Raw genomic sequence first — 21,516 nt, forward strand, 5'->3', positions numbered from 1 at the left:
GTCCAATACGCATTTCATGTACGCTGTATTCTATCAATGATGGTGGTGTAGTAGAGAATGCGTACGATCATCTATTCATTCCACTGGATATTTCTTTCCTGCAATGCCGTCATAGTTCTCAATTCGCTCTGAGGATTGATCGTAGAATTTACTACAATTTAAATGCAATGCATGATATATCTATAGGGTTATCTCACGTTCGTCTATTACAATAAGCTTTTTACGTTTCTCATATATTGCATAAACTTCTTCCCTTTCTATGAATTTACCTTCAAGTCCTTTCGACTTGGGAGAAATTCCAGATACTTCATTTTTTTGGTTATTGCTCGATTGGATCGAGCTATCAATCGAATTTTGAAATTGACGTTGAGTATCAAAAACCATGAACGGGTCTTGTCTATGTTCTTTATGGTCTTCTTTTGTAGGTAATAACGTATAAATTATTTCTAAAGCTGAAAGTACACCACCATATGCAGAAGAAATACCAGTATCTATAATTATTATTGAATCATTACATCTCGATACGATTTTTTCAAAATTTGGTGTATGTCCCTATAATCATCAATGTATTCAGTGAATGTATACCATAAGGAAAAGCAAATGATAAAATTATTGAATGACTTTTTATGACTTACACCTATAATTCTCTTTACACCTAATTTTAATTTTAATTCTTTAGCCCATTGACAAACTTGACTTTCTTCACGTTCTGCTAAACCTCTCCACCATAATGGACCACCTTCAGAATATAAATCAGCTTCTTCAGAAGTATGTCCTTTTGGTAAACCACTATATGGATTAGGTGGATAAGGTGGTGATAAAGGTGGTGTTAATGCTTTTTCAATTAAAGATTTTCCTAATTCATTTATTTTTTCAGGATATGGAAGTAAATTTGAAAATGATGGTCTAATTGAACCATGTGAAAATGATATTGACGGACTAAAAGAATAAGGTGATAAAGGAACTTTTGCGGTAATAGAATAACTGAAATATGATATCAGCCTTACAACAATTCCGAAGACAAAGGAATTGAATACTGAAAACATCTTACTCACTTGGCTAACCATTCCGAACCTAGCCATCCATCTTTCGCTAAAGCTTCTTGACGTCGTTTCGTACCTCCAAATACCTTGATATCATCTTGAGTCACATATCTGAAATGAGATTAAGTAATTTGATCAGCTGTATGCATTATGTATGAATCAATTGACTCAATTTAGTAAGGTCTAAAAAGATTCAAATGAATTTTGATAGATGACATAACCTACCTCCAATCTCCAATAGCATTCATAACTTCATGATTACCCAATATACTAACAACTTTACCTCCTTGATTTTCAGCTTGTCCTCTTAATTTTTGCATAAGTTTATATACATTTAGAGCATATGCTCCACGATCAACTATATCTCCTGTTTGAACTAATATATCTTGATTACCTATCCAGTTAGATTCGGAATCGATCAAATTCGCCATACGAAGTACTTTCTCAGCATTTTGTATATCTAAACCAAATGATCAAATTCAGCTTCTCTTTTAGGGTTACTAGCATAGCTAATAACAATTCAATAAGGAAATGAATCAAGTATAATCAAGCTTAATCAATCGATTGTGAGCGAGAGTATACATTACTCACCGCCATGCAAATCTCCTACTGCTACTAACCTCTGCTTGAATACAGCTTGACCATTTTCATTTACAGGTGTGCGTGATTTAATCTCCGATTTACGATGTGATGTCATCCATACCAGAACATATAGCAATGTTATGATTATCGTACTGATCAGAATCCTCTTTTGACCATTTGAAATATTGATAGGCATTGTCAGGTGAGAATGAAACTCAACTTAAATTGACTGATCAAGCCGACCTATCGAGTCAGTTGTACGCTCTTAATAAGTATTCCCTCGCAATCTAAAGTGTCCAGCTCCCGGTTTCTGAGCTACTTGTGATAAGATAGCTAACAATGTAAAGGAGTAACATATTACACCTTATTTGTTTAATTTATCATCAAGAATACTAGGTGAAGGAGTACTTGCAAATCCGGGGGTGAATGCGGGGTAGAAATACATAATAACCACGTGATGAATATTCCGTACTAGTTGATTGAAAGTTGAGCAAGCTAGATATCATTCGATAACCTTTTGATTTTAATTACAAATTTGATATATTCGTGATACCCCAATAATTGATTGAATCAGGATGTCAACATTAGCTACAGCAGATTTAGGATCAGATTCAGAAAATGATGGAGATTTCATTCCAAAATCTCCTATCAAAAGAAAATCAAAATCAAAAAATACAGATAAACGTAAAATTAAGAAAATCAAATTAAGTAATGAAGGGGAAGATGAATCAGATTCAGATTCAATGACTTCATCTTCAGAATCGGAAATTGAAAATGAAGAATCAAGAGAATCCGTTGATGAGAAAGTTCAATTAGATTTAGTTGAAGAGAGAAAAAGGAAAGCAAGAGAAGAATTTGAAAAAATGAAATTCGAATTGAATAATTCGGGAGGCTCTAATTCGAATTCAGGAAAAACCAAAGAAATTATAGAAATGATTGAAATTAAAAGAGCTAGAAGATTTGCAGGTGAAACTATATAGTTAGTTTATTTTAATTTTGATCTGATGTTGAAAAGATTATCAATTTATCTAAATGTGTTTTGGTTAATAGTGAAATAGTAAAAATACGAAAAGATGATCCAGAAGCAATTAATTATTTGACAAAACAACAAAAGGAAATTGATATTAAAGAAAATGATGGATCGCAAAATGGAGAAATAAATGAAATGGATTTAATCAATAAAATTGATCCAGCTATATCCATAACATCAAATAATCAATCATCCTCAATAATTGACAATAACGAATCTATCAAATCTCCTAAACCTTCTTTAGAAAACATAAATCCTCGTTCGAAAGTGGGTCAACCAATACGTAAAAAACCTCGTCAAAGTCTTGAAGCAATGTCAGCAGCTTTAGATAAAGGTAAAAAAATGACAACTTTGGAAAAAGTAAGTTGAATTTTAACTTGTTCAAGTTGGATCAATGTTCTGGATATTCTCTCATTAACAATAAAGAAATATCATTCTGACTTGTTATCTTGATTTTATAGTCCCAATTAGATTGGAAATCACATACAAAATCTATAAAAGGATTAAATGATGAATTAAATTTAAATAGAAAAAATGGTACTGGTTATTTAGATAAAAAAGATTTTTTAAATAGAGTAGATGAAAGAAGATCAAGTGCATTTGAAATGAAAAAGTGAAAAAAATTGACTAATCGTATTGGAATGATGAAATGTTAGTGATATTTAATAAAGTTGTATTTCGGAATTATGTGGGTAAATGACTTTATAATAACATATTTAATCATCAATAAATAAATGAGAAAATCCTTATGTTGTATGAATAATCAAATTGGGGTTCAATAGATTTCACATGACAATAAAACAAACAAAATAATATGCCAATATATATATAGTACGATGCACTATTGATCATTTGGATGAATTATAAGGATATCATAATGAAACGATTGATATATAAACCTACAAAATCAAAGAGACTAAAGAGAAATTCAATGCAAATTACTAATAATTGAGAAAACTTTGTTTGATATTGATATCACTCAAAAGAAAAGTCCATTAAAAACGATAACAATAATTAAAATGACAAAATATCAAATGACAAATATCCATAACTAACAAATGATAAATATGAAATGAAAAAAAAGACATTATACTGAAAAACAAAATGCGATATTGAAAAATCAAAATAAACAAAAAAAGAAAAAAAACCGTAAAATCATAAATAATCGTTACAATTATTAATTAAAATAAAGTGAAACTTTTTAATCCTTAATGATTTTTTTACTTTTTCTTTTTCTTATTGGTCCATTACCTTTTCCTTTTTGATTAATTTTTTTATTTCTACCTCTACCCCAATCATTTATAATACCTTCTCTTGCATCCCATTCTTCACCTTCTAAAATTAATTCTCTAGGTACAAATGAACCTGGACTTTGTATAGCTAAAATAGGAGTTTTCAAATTTGAATTTGAATTTAATTTTTTAGGAGTTGTATTTAAATATTCAGGTAAATTAGGTATAGGTGGTACAGGTGGTTGTGGTGGTTGAATATTAGGTAAAACAGGTAATAATAATGCTTTTTTTAATGATTTTATTGATCTTTTTTTATTCAAATTACCACCACCACCGTTATTGATATTTCCAATATTTGATGAAGATGGAGGAGATGTAAAATTAGAAATTTCATTTAAATTTGAATTTGAATTTGAACAATTTATTTTTTTAGAAGGTGGTGTAAATGGTTTATAAAAGAAAGATTTTGAATAATCAATTTCATGTGTAAAATCTTGTGGACCAAATAATCCATTTATAATTTCTGTTTCATTTTGATTATTATTTGAATTAGATTTATTTGGTGACCATCCAGCATGTTTTCCTTGTTCATCCCAATTTAATCTTGGAGAAAGTATTAATCCTTCTTCTCTTTCTTCTTCTACTTCAGCAGTAGTAGCATTTGCAGATGGATTAACAATTTCAGGTGTATTTAATGTACCTAAAACTACATCTCTCAATTTAGCTAAAGAAGGTTTATATCTTAATAAACCTATACTTTTTGATTGATGTATAACTCTATTTTTAGGTATAGGTGGTAAATCTCCTGCATTGTTGGAAATTGAATCACATATTACTGGAGTATTTGTAATTGTTATTGGTAATGCTGGTTTAGCTGTCGAAATTTTGATAGGACCTTTAGGTTGAGAAATTACATTTTGTATTTGATTCATACGAGGTTCGGGTGATTTACCAATTAAAGCTGATTTGATGGAATTCAGCCACCCTTCGGGAAGCGGCTGATTGCTAGAAGTAGAAGCAGAAGCAGAAGCAGCTTGTCTTAGAGCAGGTGTTGAATGTGCAATACGTAATTTCGTAGCTCGATCACCATATTTCAGCGTTTTCTTTCCTTGTTCAGCTACAGTTTGAGGTATAGTAGGAAGAGGTATATTGGGTACAGCATGTTCGGACTCAATTTCAGGTAAATCAGAATTTTGACTTTCTGGAGATTCAGCATCAAAATCCATTGTATCTACATTAATTGTTGATTTTAAAATTCTACGACCAGCTTCATTGATTTGATCAAACATTTCCATATCTAATCCATCTTGACATTGATATTGGTATTGATACTGTTGAAATTCGTTAATTTCTCTTACTGCTCTATCTTCACTACCTTCTCTATCTTGATTTTGTACTATAGTAGAAATGGTTTCATCACCTTCCTCAAAAGATCTTGAAAATATTGAATAATTATCTCTTAATGAATTAGCTATAGATGGTGGATTACTATTGGGATTTGATACTGAAGTTATTGAAGATCCTAAAGAATAAAGGGAATTTTGATCATTCATTCCCATTGAATAAAACGCTTCATCTTCTGTACATTGTTCTTCGTAATCTTCAGGTAAAGGTGAATAACCATATTCATCTTCATCAATATTAACAGGAGGTGGAGGGGAATTGAATACATCTATATCACCTACAGATGTGTATCCTAATGCATTTGGTAAGGGATTAGGATTAGATATTATTCTTTGAGTAGGAAGAGGTGGACGTTCTTCTTGAGGTGGAGAATCTGTACCTGCTCTTCTTTTTCTTATTTCAAAATTTGATTTAACTTTTCTAACACCTTCTCCATTTTTAGCTAAACCAAGTCCAATTTCAGTTGAAGCTTCATAAGATGAATTAGCTGTTGTTGTAGAATTACTAGAATCTGAATTAATTAATTTAGGTCTTGTATTTACAATTCCACTCCAACCATTCCACCATGAATTATTATTACTTTCTTCTTTTAAAATTTCTGATTGTTGTTGTTGTTGTTGTTGTTGTTGAATATTAAGTGAACGTAAAATTGATGAAGAAGATTTCATAGGTAAAGCAGGTTCAAATTCAGTTATATGTTGATGTTTTATAATTTGTTCTTTTTCTTCTGAAAAACTCCTTTCCATATTTAATCCTATATTACCCATTTGAGAATTTGATTGAGGTGGAGAACGTATAAATCCATATGTATCATATAAAGAATCAACTTCTTCTTCTTCAACTTGATCAAAAGTTTTTTTTATTCCTTTACCATTTCTACGTGATTGTATTTTCAATTTTTCAGCTTCAGGAGTAAATACTCTAATATCCTTATAACCTGCTTGTTGAAGTAAATCGGCCAAAGATGAATACTCATGTATTGGTACAGAAGAAGAGGAAGAAGGGGGTGATCCAATTGTAGAATCGCTAGATGGTGCAGGATATCCCCTTGTAGGGCGTGATGGACCAGATGCACTGTTACTCGGCTCCGGTCGAGGGGGACCTTGAGAGAGGGAAGAAGGATATCGAGATGGGGTAGTAGTCGTCATGGTGAAAGACAGGTATCGCTGAGAAGAAAGAATCAAGGAAGAGGTCGTCTAATCTATTGGAGGTATGATCATCACATTAGCATTGCTTTGTGCACTATTCATTCGAACTTCGAAGGCACTCACTAGTTAAAGCGAATCGTTGAATGAGAGTTGTGAGATAGCTATCAATGAAACTTTGACCTCACTCCCACTGGGACAAAGCTCAAGCTTTGAACTTCGTTTCGTTTCTTCTAAGATTGATATATCCGATTTCTTGCTGTTTTTTGATATTCAGAGCGTATGTATCTTGTTGTGAGATTGTACCTTCTCGCAATATGTATTTTCACAATGATTGTTCTTATCGTTCTGTCGTCTAGTATTTCGTTTCAATCGTTATTATTGTAGAAAAAGCTATCAACCATATATATATATCTAACAAATCTCACATTTATCACTATTCGAATACTTCTGACAATTGTACAAATTAGGTGCATAAAGAGTTTAACAAACTTTCTCATAAACAACTACAACTAGATAGATAGTACTGTATAATATTCAGGGATAAAAATGAATGAGATTTATTCAACCCAAACAAGTCAGTCGCGCGGATAGTTAATAGTGAATAAATAGTTGAGTGGCAGTGGCTGATTGATATTTCACATTACATGGAACATATTCTTATGTGATTACGTTTACTTTTACTTTTTCTATTGATACAATATTTTATACGGACACGTTTTATCAACTAACATGAGTGATCAGGAACATACATTTGAGTAATTATGTGATAAATTCTATTCAAAATCGTCATACGATTGTAACTGAATTGAATATAAGGATATATGGCTGATTCTTGATTAATATCGAATTGAGAGAATCACTTTTCAATGTCAGATATCAATAATATGAAGTTGGAAATATCACCAATGTTCGTTTCCGATGCATTGACATGGATTTGACTATAAATTATAAGCAGCTACAAGTCGTTCCATCCTCAAAGCTTGTCTACACAAAGGACATTCAAGCTAAAACAAATCAAACAGATCAGCTATCATATATAAAGCGAGTTCAATGAAGGTAACTTACCTTTTCTAATCCACCTAAACAACCCCAACAGAAAACATGTCCACACTCAGTAACAGCTGTTGTACCTCCACTTCCTGAACTGGTTCCTCTACTTTCTAAACAAAGTGTACATTGTCTTTCAGGTAAATTTAAAGTTTCTTCATCCAAATAAGTATTCAATTTATCATATAATTTCTTTTGATCAGCTTTGATTAAAATCGTTTCTTCTGCCGTTAATGGAGGAGTTAAAGGAGGTGATAAAGGTAATAGATCATCTTTGTATGGTGTTAAAATTCCTATATTAGTAAGATTTTCTGTATGTTCGATATTTGATGATAAACTACGAATTAAACGATGTAATAACGGTATAGCAATCATTAGACCTAAAGGTTCGTATGTTGCTGGTTGACTTTCGAAAGCTTTGGGAGATTGTGTTGAGACCTGAATTAAAATCATCAGACTTTGTGTAATTATCGATCAAAGAAAAAAGAGAAAGCGTACTCACATAAGTCACACCTGTAATTCTTCTAGCCATTTCAAAGAATTTCCCTCTAAATGAAAATAACATCATATGTATCTCAGGTATTAATTTACCTATTGGAGATTCTATAAATCTAGCTAAAGTCAATTTTGCTTTTTGCAATCTCGATTGATTATTTGAATTTTCAAGATCTTCATGGCGGAGGTAATTTGAGGTTACAGGTGAGAAGATAAGTGAAGGTAAGAGAATCAATAAGATAGTGATAATTCGTCTCTAATTACTCATCATCATCATCAATGATCTTCCTCTTTTACCTGAGAGATGTGGATAAAGCTTACCTTTTTAGAGGGCAACTTTCCTCTACGTGAGTGAAATGGTAAAATATCTGTATATTCTTCACCTATAGTTTGTATTCCTCTTCCAAAAGTCAAACTAAGATATACACCTTTGACCAAAAGATCAATTATAAGTTGTTTTCTCGCTAGCCATCGTGTTCCTATTGAAGTCCGAATCTAAGCTTCGACTCATGAATACGATCAAATGAGATATCTTGATTACTCACCCGCAATATTCCTTATAGTTTCAGAAACGAGATCTATCAATTTATTAATTTGACTAGAATCTCTCTGGTACGATTTTACTGGTATTCCAGTCATAGATGAGCTCACTGAATCTATTTCATTACAATTAGGCAATAAATGACTGGCAGCTTACATATTTGACGCTGAGCAGCAAGTTCAAAGGTCGTTTTATTGGTTTCTTCATCTACATCAGGCAAAGAAGGAGGAGGTAATCGAGAAGAAGAAGCTATAGGTTGATCCATCTTGTATGCCTTTAAAATTGGAACCTGATTTGTCAATCAAGAATTTGTTATCAATTTGATGCTGTTTCTGGTATGCTTTTAGATTTATCGTTCAAGAAAGTATTTGAGCTTGAAGACAATAATAATGTTAATCTTGCAAATAAACAATTTCCGGTTGTTCGGATATCAACAATCCCATCTCAACCGATTACAAAAACAATCGTAAGTGGTATTCCCGGGATCAAACTTCATTACACTTCAATCCTATTTAATTGGTTTACCCTGAAATTCGAGGTTTTAGGTGGCAACATGATTTGAAGTGAATAACATTCTTTTCTTCGTTCATTGTTTGTATTATATTATATAATTCCTACGTGGGTCCGCCTTGAACTGCACCAAATCTTAACGTCAAATTGCTTTCTGTGAACCCTTCTCATCAACATCAGCATCGGCATTTAGCCAATCAGTGATATATATGATTCACACCGTTCTGCTACCCTTCACTCTGTATCCCCCTTTGTACGACCAATTCGCACATAATGACTTATACAGATTATCCGACGTTTTCGGATAGTCCGTTCTTCTTTGATAGGCGCTCAGCGAGTCTACCAGAACAAGAAGAAGGCTTAATGAGGGTGAGTCGCGCTTCAATGCCTGATTGGTATGTGATGGAATGTGCTGAGTTTGTTGTAATAATAGTCACATTCGAAAACTAGAGTAGCATATTATCATCCTAAAGATGTAGGAAATTATCATTATGGAGTATGTGTTCATTTTATTTGTACATGGATCATAATCCAAAGATATATGTAAAACTGATGATTCATTAATTTTTAGGAACGTCATCCAATGAGACCGCATCGTATGGAATTAACAAATCAATTAGTATTAGGATATAAATTACATGAAAAAATGACAATGCATTCACCTAGAAAAGCTACAGAAAATGAATTATTAGAATTTCATGATTCAGATTATGTTGATTTCTTAAAAAGGTGAATTTGATCTAAGTGTGATTTATCAATTATAGATTTTATATTGATGTGAATGATTTTTTTTTGATTTTTTTTTTCAGAGTAACACCTAAAAATGCTCAAAATTTAACAAAAGATTGGACAAAATTTAATGTTGGAGATGATTGTCCAATTTTTCATGATTTATTTTCATTTTGTCAACAATATGCTGGAGCTTCTTTAGCTGCTGCTAGAAAATTATCAAGTGGTTCAGCTGATATTGCAATAAATTGGAGTGGTGGTTTACATCATGCTAAAAAAGGAGAAGCTAGTGGATTTTGTTATGTAAATGATATTGTTTTAGCGATTTTAGAATTACTAAGGTGAGTATTATACTTTTCTATCTTGCAAAGAGGTATGAATATGATTATCAAGGAATTGAATTTTCAGCTGATTCAAATTTATTTATTATAGATATCATCCTCGAGTTTTATATATTGATATTGATATTCATCATGGTGATGGAGTACAAGAAGCATTTTATCTTTCAAATAGGGTATTAACAGTTTCATTTCATAAATATTCTGCAGATTTTTTTCCAGGAACAGGAAATTTATCAGAAATTGGATCAGATTTAGGAAAATATTTTTCATTAAATGTACCTTTAAAAGATGGTATAGATGATGAATCATATATTTCATTATTTAAATCAATTATGGAATCAACAATTACAACATTTAAACCAAATTCAATTGTTTTACAATGTGGTGCAGATTCTTTAGCAAGTGATAGATTAGGTACATTTAATTTATCAATTGCAGCACATGGAGAATGTGTAAAATTTATAAAATCTTTTAATTTACCTTTATTAATTTTAGGTGGTGGTGGATATAGACAAAGTTCTGTTGCAAGATGTTGGACATATGAAACTGGAATTTGTTTAAATTTAAATTTAAATAATAATTTACCAATTCCAGAAAATAATAATTATTTTGAATTTTTTAAACCTGATTATAAATTACATTCAAATTTATTAGATTTTAATTCCAATACCAATAAAAATTTAAATTCAAAAGAAAATTTAGAAAAAATTAGAATTATAATTAAAGAAAAATTAAGATATTTAAATAATTCACCTTCTGTTCAATTACAAGAAATTCCAAATGATTTAATGGGTTTTCAAATTAATGAAGAATTAAATTTAAATGAAACTTTAAATTCAGAAATTAGAAGAGAATCAAAATTAACTGATAATGATTTATATGAAAAAGAATTAAATAGTTTAGGTAATGGTGATTCAGATGGTATTCCACTTGGTTCTACTAGAAGGAAAACTTTTAGAATTTAATAAAATTTAACATTGTAAAGAATAACGGTGTAAAAGGTTTTTAATTTGTTGTACTTTTTTATTTACTATGTAATATTAAAATAAGAATGTAATCAATTATCATGAATATACATGTCGATATACTTGTTAATGCAAGGTATATAATCTTCTTCTATAATATTTTACTATGTATTCTTCTTCTTTTCCACCAATTTCTAATTCCCCAACATCCAAAACCAACGATACCTTGTATTAATAAAACTTTAAACCACCATCCCCATGAATCATTTTGGTTCAAAGTATTTAATCTTTCTTTATTTGATAAATCTCTTAAACCATCTCTTTCAATTGAAGGATGTGAATGATCTTCAACAACTCTAGGTGAATTTATTTGAGGTAATTCTATATTTTCTAAATGTAATGTATCTGGATGATTTAAATGTAAATCTAATTTATGTCTAACGTCAAGTAAAATATCATATTGCCATTCCTATATACATATATGTTTCATTAGTTCAAATCGTCTCTTGGGTGTATGAGGAGAAAGTATGTGACTTTTTACTTACCCCAACTGCAGACATTTCTTGATCCCATAATTGAATTGATGATCTCATATTAACAGCTGATTCAAGTAAAGTTCTTTGTGAATTTTCAAGATGTTCAATTCTTCTTTGTAATTTTTCCAAATGTGTACTATCCCCATCAACCAACCTCAAAATTTCAGTGTCGATCCCACGTTAATCGAAGTCAAATTTGGAACTTACGAAATGGCAGGATCTAAATTACCGATTTCTTTTTTACCTTTAGTTTTCTTTGGTAAATTACTTGCTAAAATATCAACTCTTCGATGTAGATGATCAATTGCTTCAAGCATACGTTGTTGAGAATGTTCAAGAATATCATCCATAACTTCTGATCCTGTTGAGAAACCAGCTGGAGAAACTTCACCCACTACCGGATAATCTTTCTCATCTTCTATTGATTTTTCTACCTGTTCTGAATTTTCCAGTATCGATTCTTGATCTTGCTCTTTTTGTGCTTTTTCTTCTTTTTGTCTTTGTTTATGGATATCTTTCGGTGGTATAGCTTCTTTTTCAGCTTCTTGATTATCCATATCATGAGGTAAAGGAGGAAGGTCATGTTTTGGTGGATTCGATTTATCGTATAATCCGTCGATACAAACAACTGGATAATGATCAGCTTTCATCTCTATACAATTTTCGAAGACAAGACAAGGACACACGTCGGATGAAACAAAAATTTTAACTTACCGTATTGGAAATCATGATTTTGGAAACCAGGTTGAAATTCAGAATCTTTTACTGTCGCTTCATTAAACATAAAAGGCATTGGATCTGGATTAACTGGATCATCAAAACATCTTGCAGATTTTTTACCTTGATGTGTAGCTTCATCCCAATTTCCTTTAATTTTCCAATTTTCTAAACCTGCTGCAACGATTCCAAAACCCATATATCTACCTTTTAATCCATTATTAATTACAGTTCCACCTTTTAAAATAGTTTCAGTATCATCTGACCAAATTGTTGAACCAATTCCAATTCCAACTCTTATACTTCTACTTGCTGCATCAATTATATTTTGTTTAATTAAAACTCCACTATAATCTCCATCAAAAGGAGTTTGATCAACTAATAAAATTCCTGCCATTGAAGATAATGATCTTGCTGTTATATGATTAGCATGAATTAATGTACCAGGTGAACAATAAATTACAATTGAAGCATCTGTATTATCGTAAAAAGTATTATCTCTTACAAAAGAATCTTTACATGCAATTGATAAACCATCTGCTAAAGGTCTACCAAGTGGTGAAATTTCTGGATCTTCTCCATCAATATCTGGATCATATTCTTCACCTACAGGTCCAATTTCATTTTTATCAATTACAGAACCTGAACATTGTAATTTATCACCTTCTCTAATATGTATACCTGTAAAACCTCTTGGATTTTTTATCCAACAATTTTTAATACTTTGTCCTTCATTTCCACCTAAAACAACTAATCCTGTTGCATCATCTGAATTTATTATACGACCTAATTTTTTTCTATTTCCATCAATAATTAAACTTCTAATTCCAACTCTTGCACATCTTCTACAATCTCCTTGAATTGCTGTAGAAGTTTTTAAACCTTCAACACGAAGTATTGCTCTTTCTGATCCAGTTGGATAACCAAATGTAGCTATTTCTTGATCTGCAGCTGTGAATACAATTGTACCTGATAAACGATATAATTTATTAGGACAAAGATAAACTTTTGTTCCAGGACCACCATCTATAAACATTTGATTTATCGAATCATAATCTGCGAATCGAACACAAGGAGGTGCAGCTGATATGAGAGGTAGGAATAGGACGAGAAGGCAAGAGAGGATGAAAAATGTGGAGTGAGATGAATACCGTCCTATAGTTCGTTGACATGTTCGATGAGAAGGGATCTTAAGTGTCATAGTTTGAGGATCTTCCACTACTGAAGAAGAATCGCGACGACGCCTTCGTTTTGGGCAGGGTAAAAGGTAAGACTTGTCGGAATCTACGATCGTTGAATCTTGAGTTCTTGTTGATGAATTCGAAGACGAAGATGATGTCTGTTGATGATTGTAAAGATTCATCGCGTCGGGTTTCGAGATGTTCGAAAGGGGAATGAAATTTCGGTCGAACGGGTCGTACAATAGTTTGTACCGATGAATCTATGTTGTCGGAATCATACGATTGCTTTTATATCAAGATGAAGTTTCGGAAAAATATCTAGAAGAAAATCGCAATTGATAGAATAGATTCACACACTAGTTTGACTTTCAAAAGTTCTTTCTTCAAAAACATTATAAGAATTGCAAAGTCTTTTGACGCGAACAATCTAAGGATATCTCATCGAATATATGATTGATTACTTTATTCAGGGACAAGGATAGAACCAAATATCGATTTAATTAACCTTAATTCCCTTATTCATTACAATAAATTCATTAATGAGCATCAAGGGATAATTCTAATGCTCATCTAATGCTCATTAGGAAATATTTCGAAGTGGAGGTCATCCAGGAGATTAAAGTGTTTTTGTCTGTGCGTTTATGTATTTTATATATAGGGATATCTTATCTTGACTACCGTTTCATCTTTGTTACTAAGTTCTCTGAGTAACAGTCGTCATAGTAACGAGAAGAGAAGAGATTCATCTCACTATTCGATATTCAACATGGGTATATAGCATATATTTTCAAAACGTTTTCACTCGTTCCACTTTACAACCTGAGCTTCGCCTTCATCCCTTCTTTGTTATCAGTCTTGTTTCGTGAAATTCAGGTCTCAGATGGACGCGACAGAAACGATCAACAATGGTTCGGCCTTGGGTCATGCAACTCCGACTATGGTCTCACCACTTGACAAGCGAGAACCATATCCTGTATTCGATGATTTCAACATAGATGTAGGTAAGTCAGGATTCCTGGCATTGGCTTGGCTATCTTCTCACTTCAGTCGTAGAGTAGGGGATTATCGCGATCTCAGTAGGCTCATACTCCTTGAATAGTGATCAAAATCCTATCTTCGACTCTATTCTCACCTTTCTTTGTCATTTTCTTACCAGTAACATTCCTTTCACAAACTCACTCTTCTCATCCTGCTTTCATCGCTTCATGCGCTTGGACATTTTCGATCTGTATGATAGGTAAGATTGTATTATTAGCTGAACATTGAGCTTCGTAGCAAAAATCAGCTAATTCGGCTTTGATAGCTACCTTGACTCACATCGATAGAATCTACAAATCCGGTGGAAATTGGTTATTCGCTCCAAAAAAGTTAAATTGGGATGAACAAATCGTTCTTATTACTGGTGGTCAGTTTATCCACCCCCTCATATTTTCTATCTCATCGTAATTTACTAAAGGATCTTTTCTTTTCTCGATAATAGGTGGATCAGGAATAGGCGCTCTATTAGCTGAAACTTTAGCTTTGCGAAATATTCCCGTTGTGGTACTTACTAAAGACGAACCAAAATTCGAAACTCCCAACGGTTAGTATGAGTCTGCATCACTCGAAGTGTGATTAACTGATATCAATCTCAATAGATAATATCAATACGTACATCTGCGATGTGTCGGATTATAAATCTGTTCAAGCTGTCGCGGAAAAAATCAGAAAAGAAGTAAGTCTCAAATAAGGATAATCAAGTTTTTGCTCGAGCTGATTTAAACTTGAATGATAGGTTGGAGATCCGACTATATTAGTGAATAATGCAGGTATTGTTAAAGGTAAACTCCTTTTAGATTTGACTGAAGATGATATACAAGAGTTAGTTGAGATTTTCTCCTTCACCAGAACGAAAACTAACATTCAATATTGCAGTACATTCGGTTCAAATACTTTATCTCATTTTTGGATACTTAAAGCTTTCTTACCTGCGTTATTAAGGCGAGGAAAGGGTCATATAATTACTGTGTCTAGCGTTATGGGTATAGTTGGAGCTGCACAAATGAGTGAGTTCTTCTACATATGAAGCAATACCTCTTTCTCAGATACCAAGAAGACAATGCTGAAACTGCGCGCGTGTTTTAGCCGATTATTGCGCAAGTAAAGCAGCATTAATAAGTTTAAATCAATCATTGAGATTCGAATTGGATAATAGGTAAGTTCATTTTCAGATAAAGAAGACTCTAATTGAACTGATTATTATTGTTGTAGGTATAAAATTGCTCAAATCAAAACTACACTATTACTTCCTTCTTTTATTCAAACTAACCTTTTCTCAAAAACAATATTTCCTAATTCAAAATTATTCAATTTTTTTTGTCCTCCTATACAACCTCATATTATAGTTAAGAAGATTATAGAAAATTTAGATCAAGGTACTTCTGAAATTATTAGATTACCATTTTATACTCATTTTTCAAGAATATTAGGAGATGATTTAGGAATTATTCCTACTTGGATGAGGGATTTTATACAACGTGTAAGTGTAGGGTAGATTTGGGAACTCAATGATATCAAGATGGGAATTAAAATGATTTATATTATAAAGAGATATAAGCTGATTATTTAGATTCTCCAGATCGCAGGTGCTGATCATGCGATGATTCAATATGGACCTAAACCAGATGCAGCTGAGCGATTCAAATTAGAGAAAGAATCGATCAATACGGAATTGTCAAGTAAAATATGATATCTATATTAATCGCTTATATTGAATTTCACAAACATTATTTAAACGATCTTACGATACTATCATCATTCGATGCATTTAATTGACAATATAAAATACAAATAAATTGATAAATACATATATTTTAATACAAATACAAATATACATTCAAAAGAATGAAAATAGAAACAAAATTTAATCTCCTCCAATTATTTCATTTTCTTCTGCACCAAGTAACCAACCTACACCTCTAACTAAAACTCTTTGACCAATTTGTTTAACTCTTTCAGTTTCATCATCAATTGTTGATGAAGAATTATTAAAATTTTCAAATAATTCTTTAGGTTTATTATGATTATGATTATGAATATTTCCTTCAATATTATCAATTAATTCATTATTATTATTATTATTATTATTATTATTATTATTATCATTATTTAAAAAATTTGATTTTGAATTTGAATTTGAATTTGGTGAAATTGATCTTGTTTTAGATAAATAATCAAATTGATTTAAAATAGGACTTGATTTACCAGAACCAAAACCAACACCATCAACAATAATTTGTCCAGAAGAATTTGTTATTTTTGATGATGTTGTTGTTGTTGTTGATGATGATAAATTTTTTCTAAATCCATCAAATTTATTAAAAGCTAATTTTGCAGCTTTTGAAACTGTTCTTGATCCAATTAAAGTTTCTTCTTTTTGCTCTTCTTCTTCATTATTATCATTTGATAAAATTAAATTAGATTTAATTTTTTCATTTTCATTTAAAAAATAATAATTATTTAATCTTTTTCTTTTTTTTTCTTTATCAATTAAAATTCTTTTATTTTCTAAAATTTTAAAAAATTTTAAAATTTCTTTTATATTTTTTAAACAATTACAAAATTCAATTGAATAACTTAATAATTTTAATTTATAATTTAAATCCTCGAATTCATTTTTTTCAGATAAATTAAATGATAATTTCCAAAATTCATTTATTAATTGAATTTCTTCTTTTTTCTCGTCATTATTTATTTCATTTGAATTAATTTTGAAATCATTAAATTTCACTTTTTTGTTAATTTTTCTAACTATATCAATAGAATTTTCAATTGATTCTTTACATCTAATCCAATCATTAGAATTAAAAGCTGAACGTCCGATCATAATTTTAATTAAACCATTTTTAATTAATTTTTCATTTTCATTTTCTTTTCCATTGAAAATAAGTTTATTTGATAAATCTAAAATAATATCTGGATATTTATATGAATCTTTTGAATTTTCTAATAAATTTTCAATTAATTTCAATGGATTAGGTGAATATCTAATTTCAGCTGGAGTAAGAGTTGAAGAAGAGGATGTTGAAGAATAAAAAGTAGTTAATCTTGAAGTTGCTTCTATGAATGATTTTTCAGCTTTAATTGATGGTGTTTGAGGAGCGACATTCAAACTAATCAGATGAAATTAGTAATAGATCTTGAGATAGTTAAATCCGACAAACAACCAATGAAAAGATCACTCACACATCATAAGCCAATTTCATTTCACCTGTATGTAAATTCCCACTTTCAGCAGAAAGGTAAAATTCTTTAGAAATTTCCAATACTATCTCTTCAATTAATTGATCATCTATTGAATTTTCTTTAGATAACTTTTGAATTATCTTTCGAGCTATATCAAAATCTAAAAAGTACAAAAGCATCAGTCTCAAGTTCAAACTTATATATTCTACAATCAAATCAAGACAAACTCACTACCAGATCTTAATATTCCACTTAGATAAATTTTCGCTCTTTCTCTTTTACTTAATAAACCTAATGCACCTCTTAAAAGTTCTTGAGTATTATCATCACCACTTAATCTATTCATATCATTCCATAAATTTAACCATTTATTTTCTTCTTTTTGTAATATTGTAATTTGTTTTCTAATTAAATTTTCAGCTAAATTAATTTGATCATCTTTATTTTTACAAGCTTGTAATAAATAATTTAATCCAATAAAAATATTCCATTTACTTAAAATTTCACCAGATTCTAAATGAATATCTAAAATATCTAATGCTCTTGATAAACTTGAAAAAGGTAATGGATTAAAAAATAAAAATAAATCTTTTGTTGTAGGTTGTTGTTGTTGATTTAATCCTTCTATTTTATTAGGTTTAATAAAATTTACAATAGATTCTAAAGTTGTTAAAGTTAATTCAGAATCTGATTTTAAATCAGTTCCATTTAATTCCCAAACAGGTAAACATTCAAATATATTACTCATAATTTTCCAATCTTTTGAATTACTTATAGGTTTTTCATTTTTAATTCCATATGATAAAGATAATGCTAATCTTGCAACATCTAAATCATTTTTAATTATTCTTTCATTAGGAATTAAAGTTGCTTTTGAAAATTCAAATATAGGTAATGCTTTTTCTAAATTTAATGATAATATACAATCATATAATAATTTTTCAACTAAATTTGAATTTGATTTTCCTGTTCTTTCAGCTCGAGATTCTAAAACATATAAATAAGGTAAAACTAATCGTTTTAAATCTTCCACTATACTTTCACTTGTTGAATTTGATAAATAAGCTTGAATAATCTTATTTTCGTCTGATTTTCTCCATTCGCTTAGATTCCATTGTGCATGTTGAATTGGTGTTAAATTGGAATCATATACCAATCTACTCAATAATGAGAGATCTTCACCTAGCTCGTCTAATCCTATGACACCAAGTGAAGCACCATGTTGTACGAAAGCAAGTTGGTTATCCAGTATACCCGTTGCATCTAATGAAATTATATGGTCAATATACCATGTTGTCAATTCAGGACTTGTCAAAGGCTTCGTTACGGTTGGTATAGTTGCATCGGAAATAATCAAAGAAGGTGGAAGATACGCTTTGCTTAGTTGTGTAAAGAGAGGTGAGGGAACGGAGATAGGATGAATCCATTTCTCAAGATCATCTTCACCTAACGATGGTAGCAAGTGGAGCGATTCTAATTCCGTTGGACTTATCCATCCTGGTATCGCCTGTAATATAGCAAATCTGAAAGGGTATATATCTGAAAAATGTCTTTCGCAAATTATTTTCAAGGCTGATAGGCAAGACATAGAGGCTAAATCTAATGCAGAGGAGGGTAGAGATTGGTTGAGGAATGAGGAAAGTGTTATAGGTAGATCAACATGGTCTGATTGTGCAGGAGTAGATTCAATAATAGGTTCCAATCTGGATGTTGAGGCTATCGGTGAGGGTTCCTCTGTATTTGCCCATGGATCATCTAATAATGCCGAAGGAGTTTCAGGTTGTTCTTTTGATTCTTCATCATCATGATCTCCCCATGGATCATCAAGGTCCATCTCTTCGCTTCCTTCGTCTTTCCCTGGTTGTTCTACAGGTTCAATAGGCCGGGATGTAATAGGCTGTTCCACTGACTCGAAGTTGGAAGGAGAGATAATTTCCCATGTGTCAAGTCTTCGTTTTATTTCTTCCACGTATATATACCCTCTAATAATCTCTTCTCGAGTCTTATCTTCCCCTAAAATCTTCGGTATATCGAGATTAGCCGCATCATGTCGATGAAAATCATCTTGTAATTTAGTATATTCTGAATTTCCCCTTTGTTGTCCTAACTGAATTATGAATTTTATAATCTCTACATCTTGTATCTTCCCTTCAGAAATGATTTTTTCGGACAACTGAAGTACTTCAATATCTGATAGAGCTGCAAAGGTAGATTCGATTGAAGATAAAGTTAATTCCTCCGAGGGTTGCGACAACAGTTCAGAAGGTGTTAATGGGATTAAAGAGGGTAAAGGATCGAGTAAAGCTATTGAAGGAGGTTCTTCCGCTTCATTTGTCATTATGAAAGAACAGTCGAGCCTCGACTATTTGTTGAGTTTAAAATTGTACGTATGACAGGATATATAAATGTATAAACGACAACTTGGAAAGATGTACTGGATTTAGCGGAACAAACGAGATCATGAAACGTCATCATTTTTATAATCAGTAAATTTATTTGTGCCTCCCATTTGTGATAGGCTTGTTTCAGGTTTTCGTTTTAAGCTTGTTATCGTTTAGCGTCTTTCACATTTGTTTTATCTCCGAATAAGCAAGAGATGATTCATATCGTTATGTAGTGAAACTCAAGGATGAAACGAAAGATTGCTTGGTGTACAAGGATTTCTGGTCAAGCAGAAGTTATTGATAGGTGAACTCAGCAGAAAACATGTATGTAGCCAGAGATCATATATAAGAGATATGCCAAGCATCGTGTATCATGGCACTTGGGGACATACGATTTTCTCTTTCGATTTCCAGATGAACTGCTAAGTACGCGAGTGCAGGAACGCGGACCATGAGCGATGAGCATGTATCTGTGACTGACGCCATGAGTTTTGCGGCGTATTGCAATCGCATAAAACGGTGACCCACAGATTGGGGTAGGACAGGGAGTGATAACCATCAAAAGGCGTGTATTTAACGCCACTTTCAATGATTACCATAAAAACGATAGCAAGATCTAAACGTATAATCAAATTTAACGATATCATCTTTCAGAGAAGATGATCATCGGATAATCAAATGTTAGAATATTTAGCGTAATTCTTACAACAAAAAAGTTAAAATATAAAAATCAAAACAACAAAAGAATCTCAAAAAGCAAAAGAACAGACGCGTCTTGAACGGAAAGAAAAACAAAAAAAACGCGTAGTTCCGTGCTGAAACGAAATCTTGAGAATAGTAAATTACTTTATTAGGTAATTTTTAAGTTTGTTTACGGGAATCCGGTTGTGAATTATCCTGTATATTCAACTAAAAAAAAGAATAATAACTCACATAGAAGAGTAGTTATGCTGTAATAATATTGATTGATTGATTGAATTGTGACGAGATCAAAGCGATTTAAAATAACAAATAACAATAACAAAGACAAAAGATCACTTTTGATTTTCTCATAGATTCAAAATCATATATATCATAGAATTGCATAATAATAGCATAAAAATTGTATAGAAGTATTATAACCTTGTATCAACATAATCTTAGAAATAGATAATTACTCAAATAATAATTAGACAACAAACAAATGTGGTGATAAACTTCACTTCAATCCGATACAAGACACAGAAACAAAGACAAAGGCACGCATTGATCACTTTTGTCATTACGAGTAGTTATTGTCAACATCATACACATATAATAACAATAATCGCGTTTCATCTGTTTTACCCTTAGTTGTTGCAAAGCACTAACACCAACACCAACAATAGCACATATCACATACACCACTTGTCTAGTTGTAGCAAACAC

General features: G+C 31.3%; 8 protein-coding genes across 8 annotated transcripts; 3 read left to right on the forward strand and 5 right to left on the reverse strand.

Annotated features, from left to right (window-relative positions):
• Positions 1-180: 180 nt before the first annotated feature.
• Positions 181-1,821, reverse strand: I206_102898 (uncharacterized protein; the record flags this gene model as incomplete). The annotated part of the gene is made up of 5 exons (XM_019154998.1): positions 181-552; positions 636-984; positions 1,056-1,154; positions 1,269-1,503; positions 1,635-1,821. The coding sequence occupies 5 exons, from the start codon at positions 1,819-1,821 to the stop codon at positions 181-183; spliced, it is 1,242 nt and encodes a 413-aa protein (XP_019012401.1).
• Positions 1,822-2,200: 379 nt separating this feature from the next.
• I206_102899 (uncharacterized protein) lies at positions 2,201-3,272 on the forward strand (the record flags this gene model as incomplete). Its single annotated transcript, XM_019154999.1, has 3 exons — positions 2,201-2,604; positions 2,676-3,015; positions 3,117-3,272. 3 exons carry the CDS (start codon positions 2,201-2,203, stop codon positions 3,270-3,272), a joined length of 900 nt encoding a protein of 299 aa, XP_019012402.1.
• Positions 3,273-3,856: 584 nt separating this feature from the next.
• On the reverse strand, positions 3,857-6,439 carry I206_102900 (uncharacterized protein; the record flags this gene model as incomplete). The annotated part of the gene is made up of 1 exon (XM_019155000.1): positions 3,857-6,439. The coding sequence occupies one exon, from the start codon at positions 6,437-6,439 to the stop codon at positions 3,857-3,859; it is 2,583 nt and encodes an 860-aa protein (XP_019012403.1).
• Positions 6,440-7,377: 938 nt separating this feature from the next.
• I206_102901 (uncharacterized protein) lies at positions 7,378-8,787 on the reverse strand (the record flags this gene model as incomplete). The annotated part of the gene is made up of 6 exons (XM_019155001.1): positions 7,378-7,443; positions 7,505-7,924; positions 7,989-8,237; positions 8,303-8,460; positions 8,527-8,604; positions 8,679-8,787. 6 exons carry the CDS (start codon positions 8,785-8,787, stop codon positions 7,378-7,380), a joined length of 1,080 nt encoding a protein of 359 aa, XP_019012404.1.
• Positions 8,788-9,305: 518 nt separating this feature from the next.
• I206_102902 (uncharacterized protein) lies at positions 9,306-11,067 on the forward strand (the record flags this gene model as incomplete). The annotated part of the gene is made up of 5 exons (XM_019155002.1): positions 9,306-9,401; positions 9,466-9,528; positions 9,604-9,761; positions 9,842-10,102; positions 10,194-11,067. The coding sequence occupies 5 exons, from the start codon at positions 9,306-9,308 to the stop codon at positions 11,065-11,067; spliced, it is 1,452 nt and encodes a 483-aa protein (XP_019012405.1).
• Positions 11,068-11,218: 151 nt separating this feature from the next.
• Positions 11,219-13,683, reverse strand: I206_102903 (uncharacterized protein; the record flags this gene model as incomplete). Its single annotated transcript, XM_070202655.1, has 6 exons — positions 11,219-11,536; positions 11,613-11,739; positions 11,811-11,857; positions 11,923-11,964; positions 12,038-12,231; positions 12,318-13,683. 6 exons carry the CDS (start codon positions 13,681-13,683, stop codon positions 11,219-11,221), a joined length of 2,094 nt encoding a protein of 697 aa, XP_070058756.1.
• Positions 13,684-14,381: 698 nt separating this feature from the next.
• On the forward strand, positions 14,382-16,229 carry I206_102904 (uncharacterized protein; the record flags this gene model as incomplete). Its single annotated transcript, XM_019155004.1, has 10 exons — positions 14,382-14,502; positions 14,601-14,738; positions 14,805-14,906; positions 14,982-15,083; positions 15,139-15,215; positions 15,276-15,361; positions 15,416-15,546; positions 15,626-15,695; positions 15,752-16,019; positions 16,119-16,229. 10 exons carry the CDS (start codon positions 14,382-14,384, stop codon positions 16,227-16,229), a joined length of 1,206 nt encoding a protein of 401 aa, XP_019012407.1.
• A 174-nt stretch (positions 16,230-16,403) lies between these two features.
• I206_102905 (uncharacterized protein) lies at positions 16,404-20,063 on the reverse strand (the record flags this gene model as incomplete). The annotated part of the gene is made up of 3 exons (XM_019155005.1): positions 16,404-17,652; positions 17,726-17,885; positions 17,957-20,063. 3 exons carry the CDS (start codon positions 20,061-20,063, stop codon positions 16,404-16,406), a joined length of 3,516 nt encoding a protein of 1,171 aa, XP_019012408.1.
• Between the last annotated feature and the right edge of the window lie 1,453 nt (positions 20,064-21,516).

This window comes from Kwoniella pini, chromosome 3 (genome assembly GCF_000512605.2).
Source record: "Kwoniella pini CBS 10737 chromosome 3, complete sequence".
NCBI lineage: Eukaryota > Fungi > Basidiomycota > Tremellomycetes > Tremellales > Cryptococcaceae > Kwoniella > Kwoniella pini.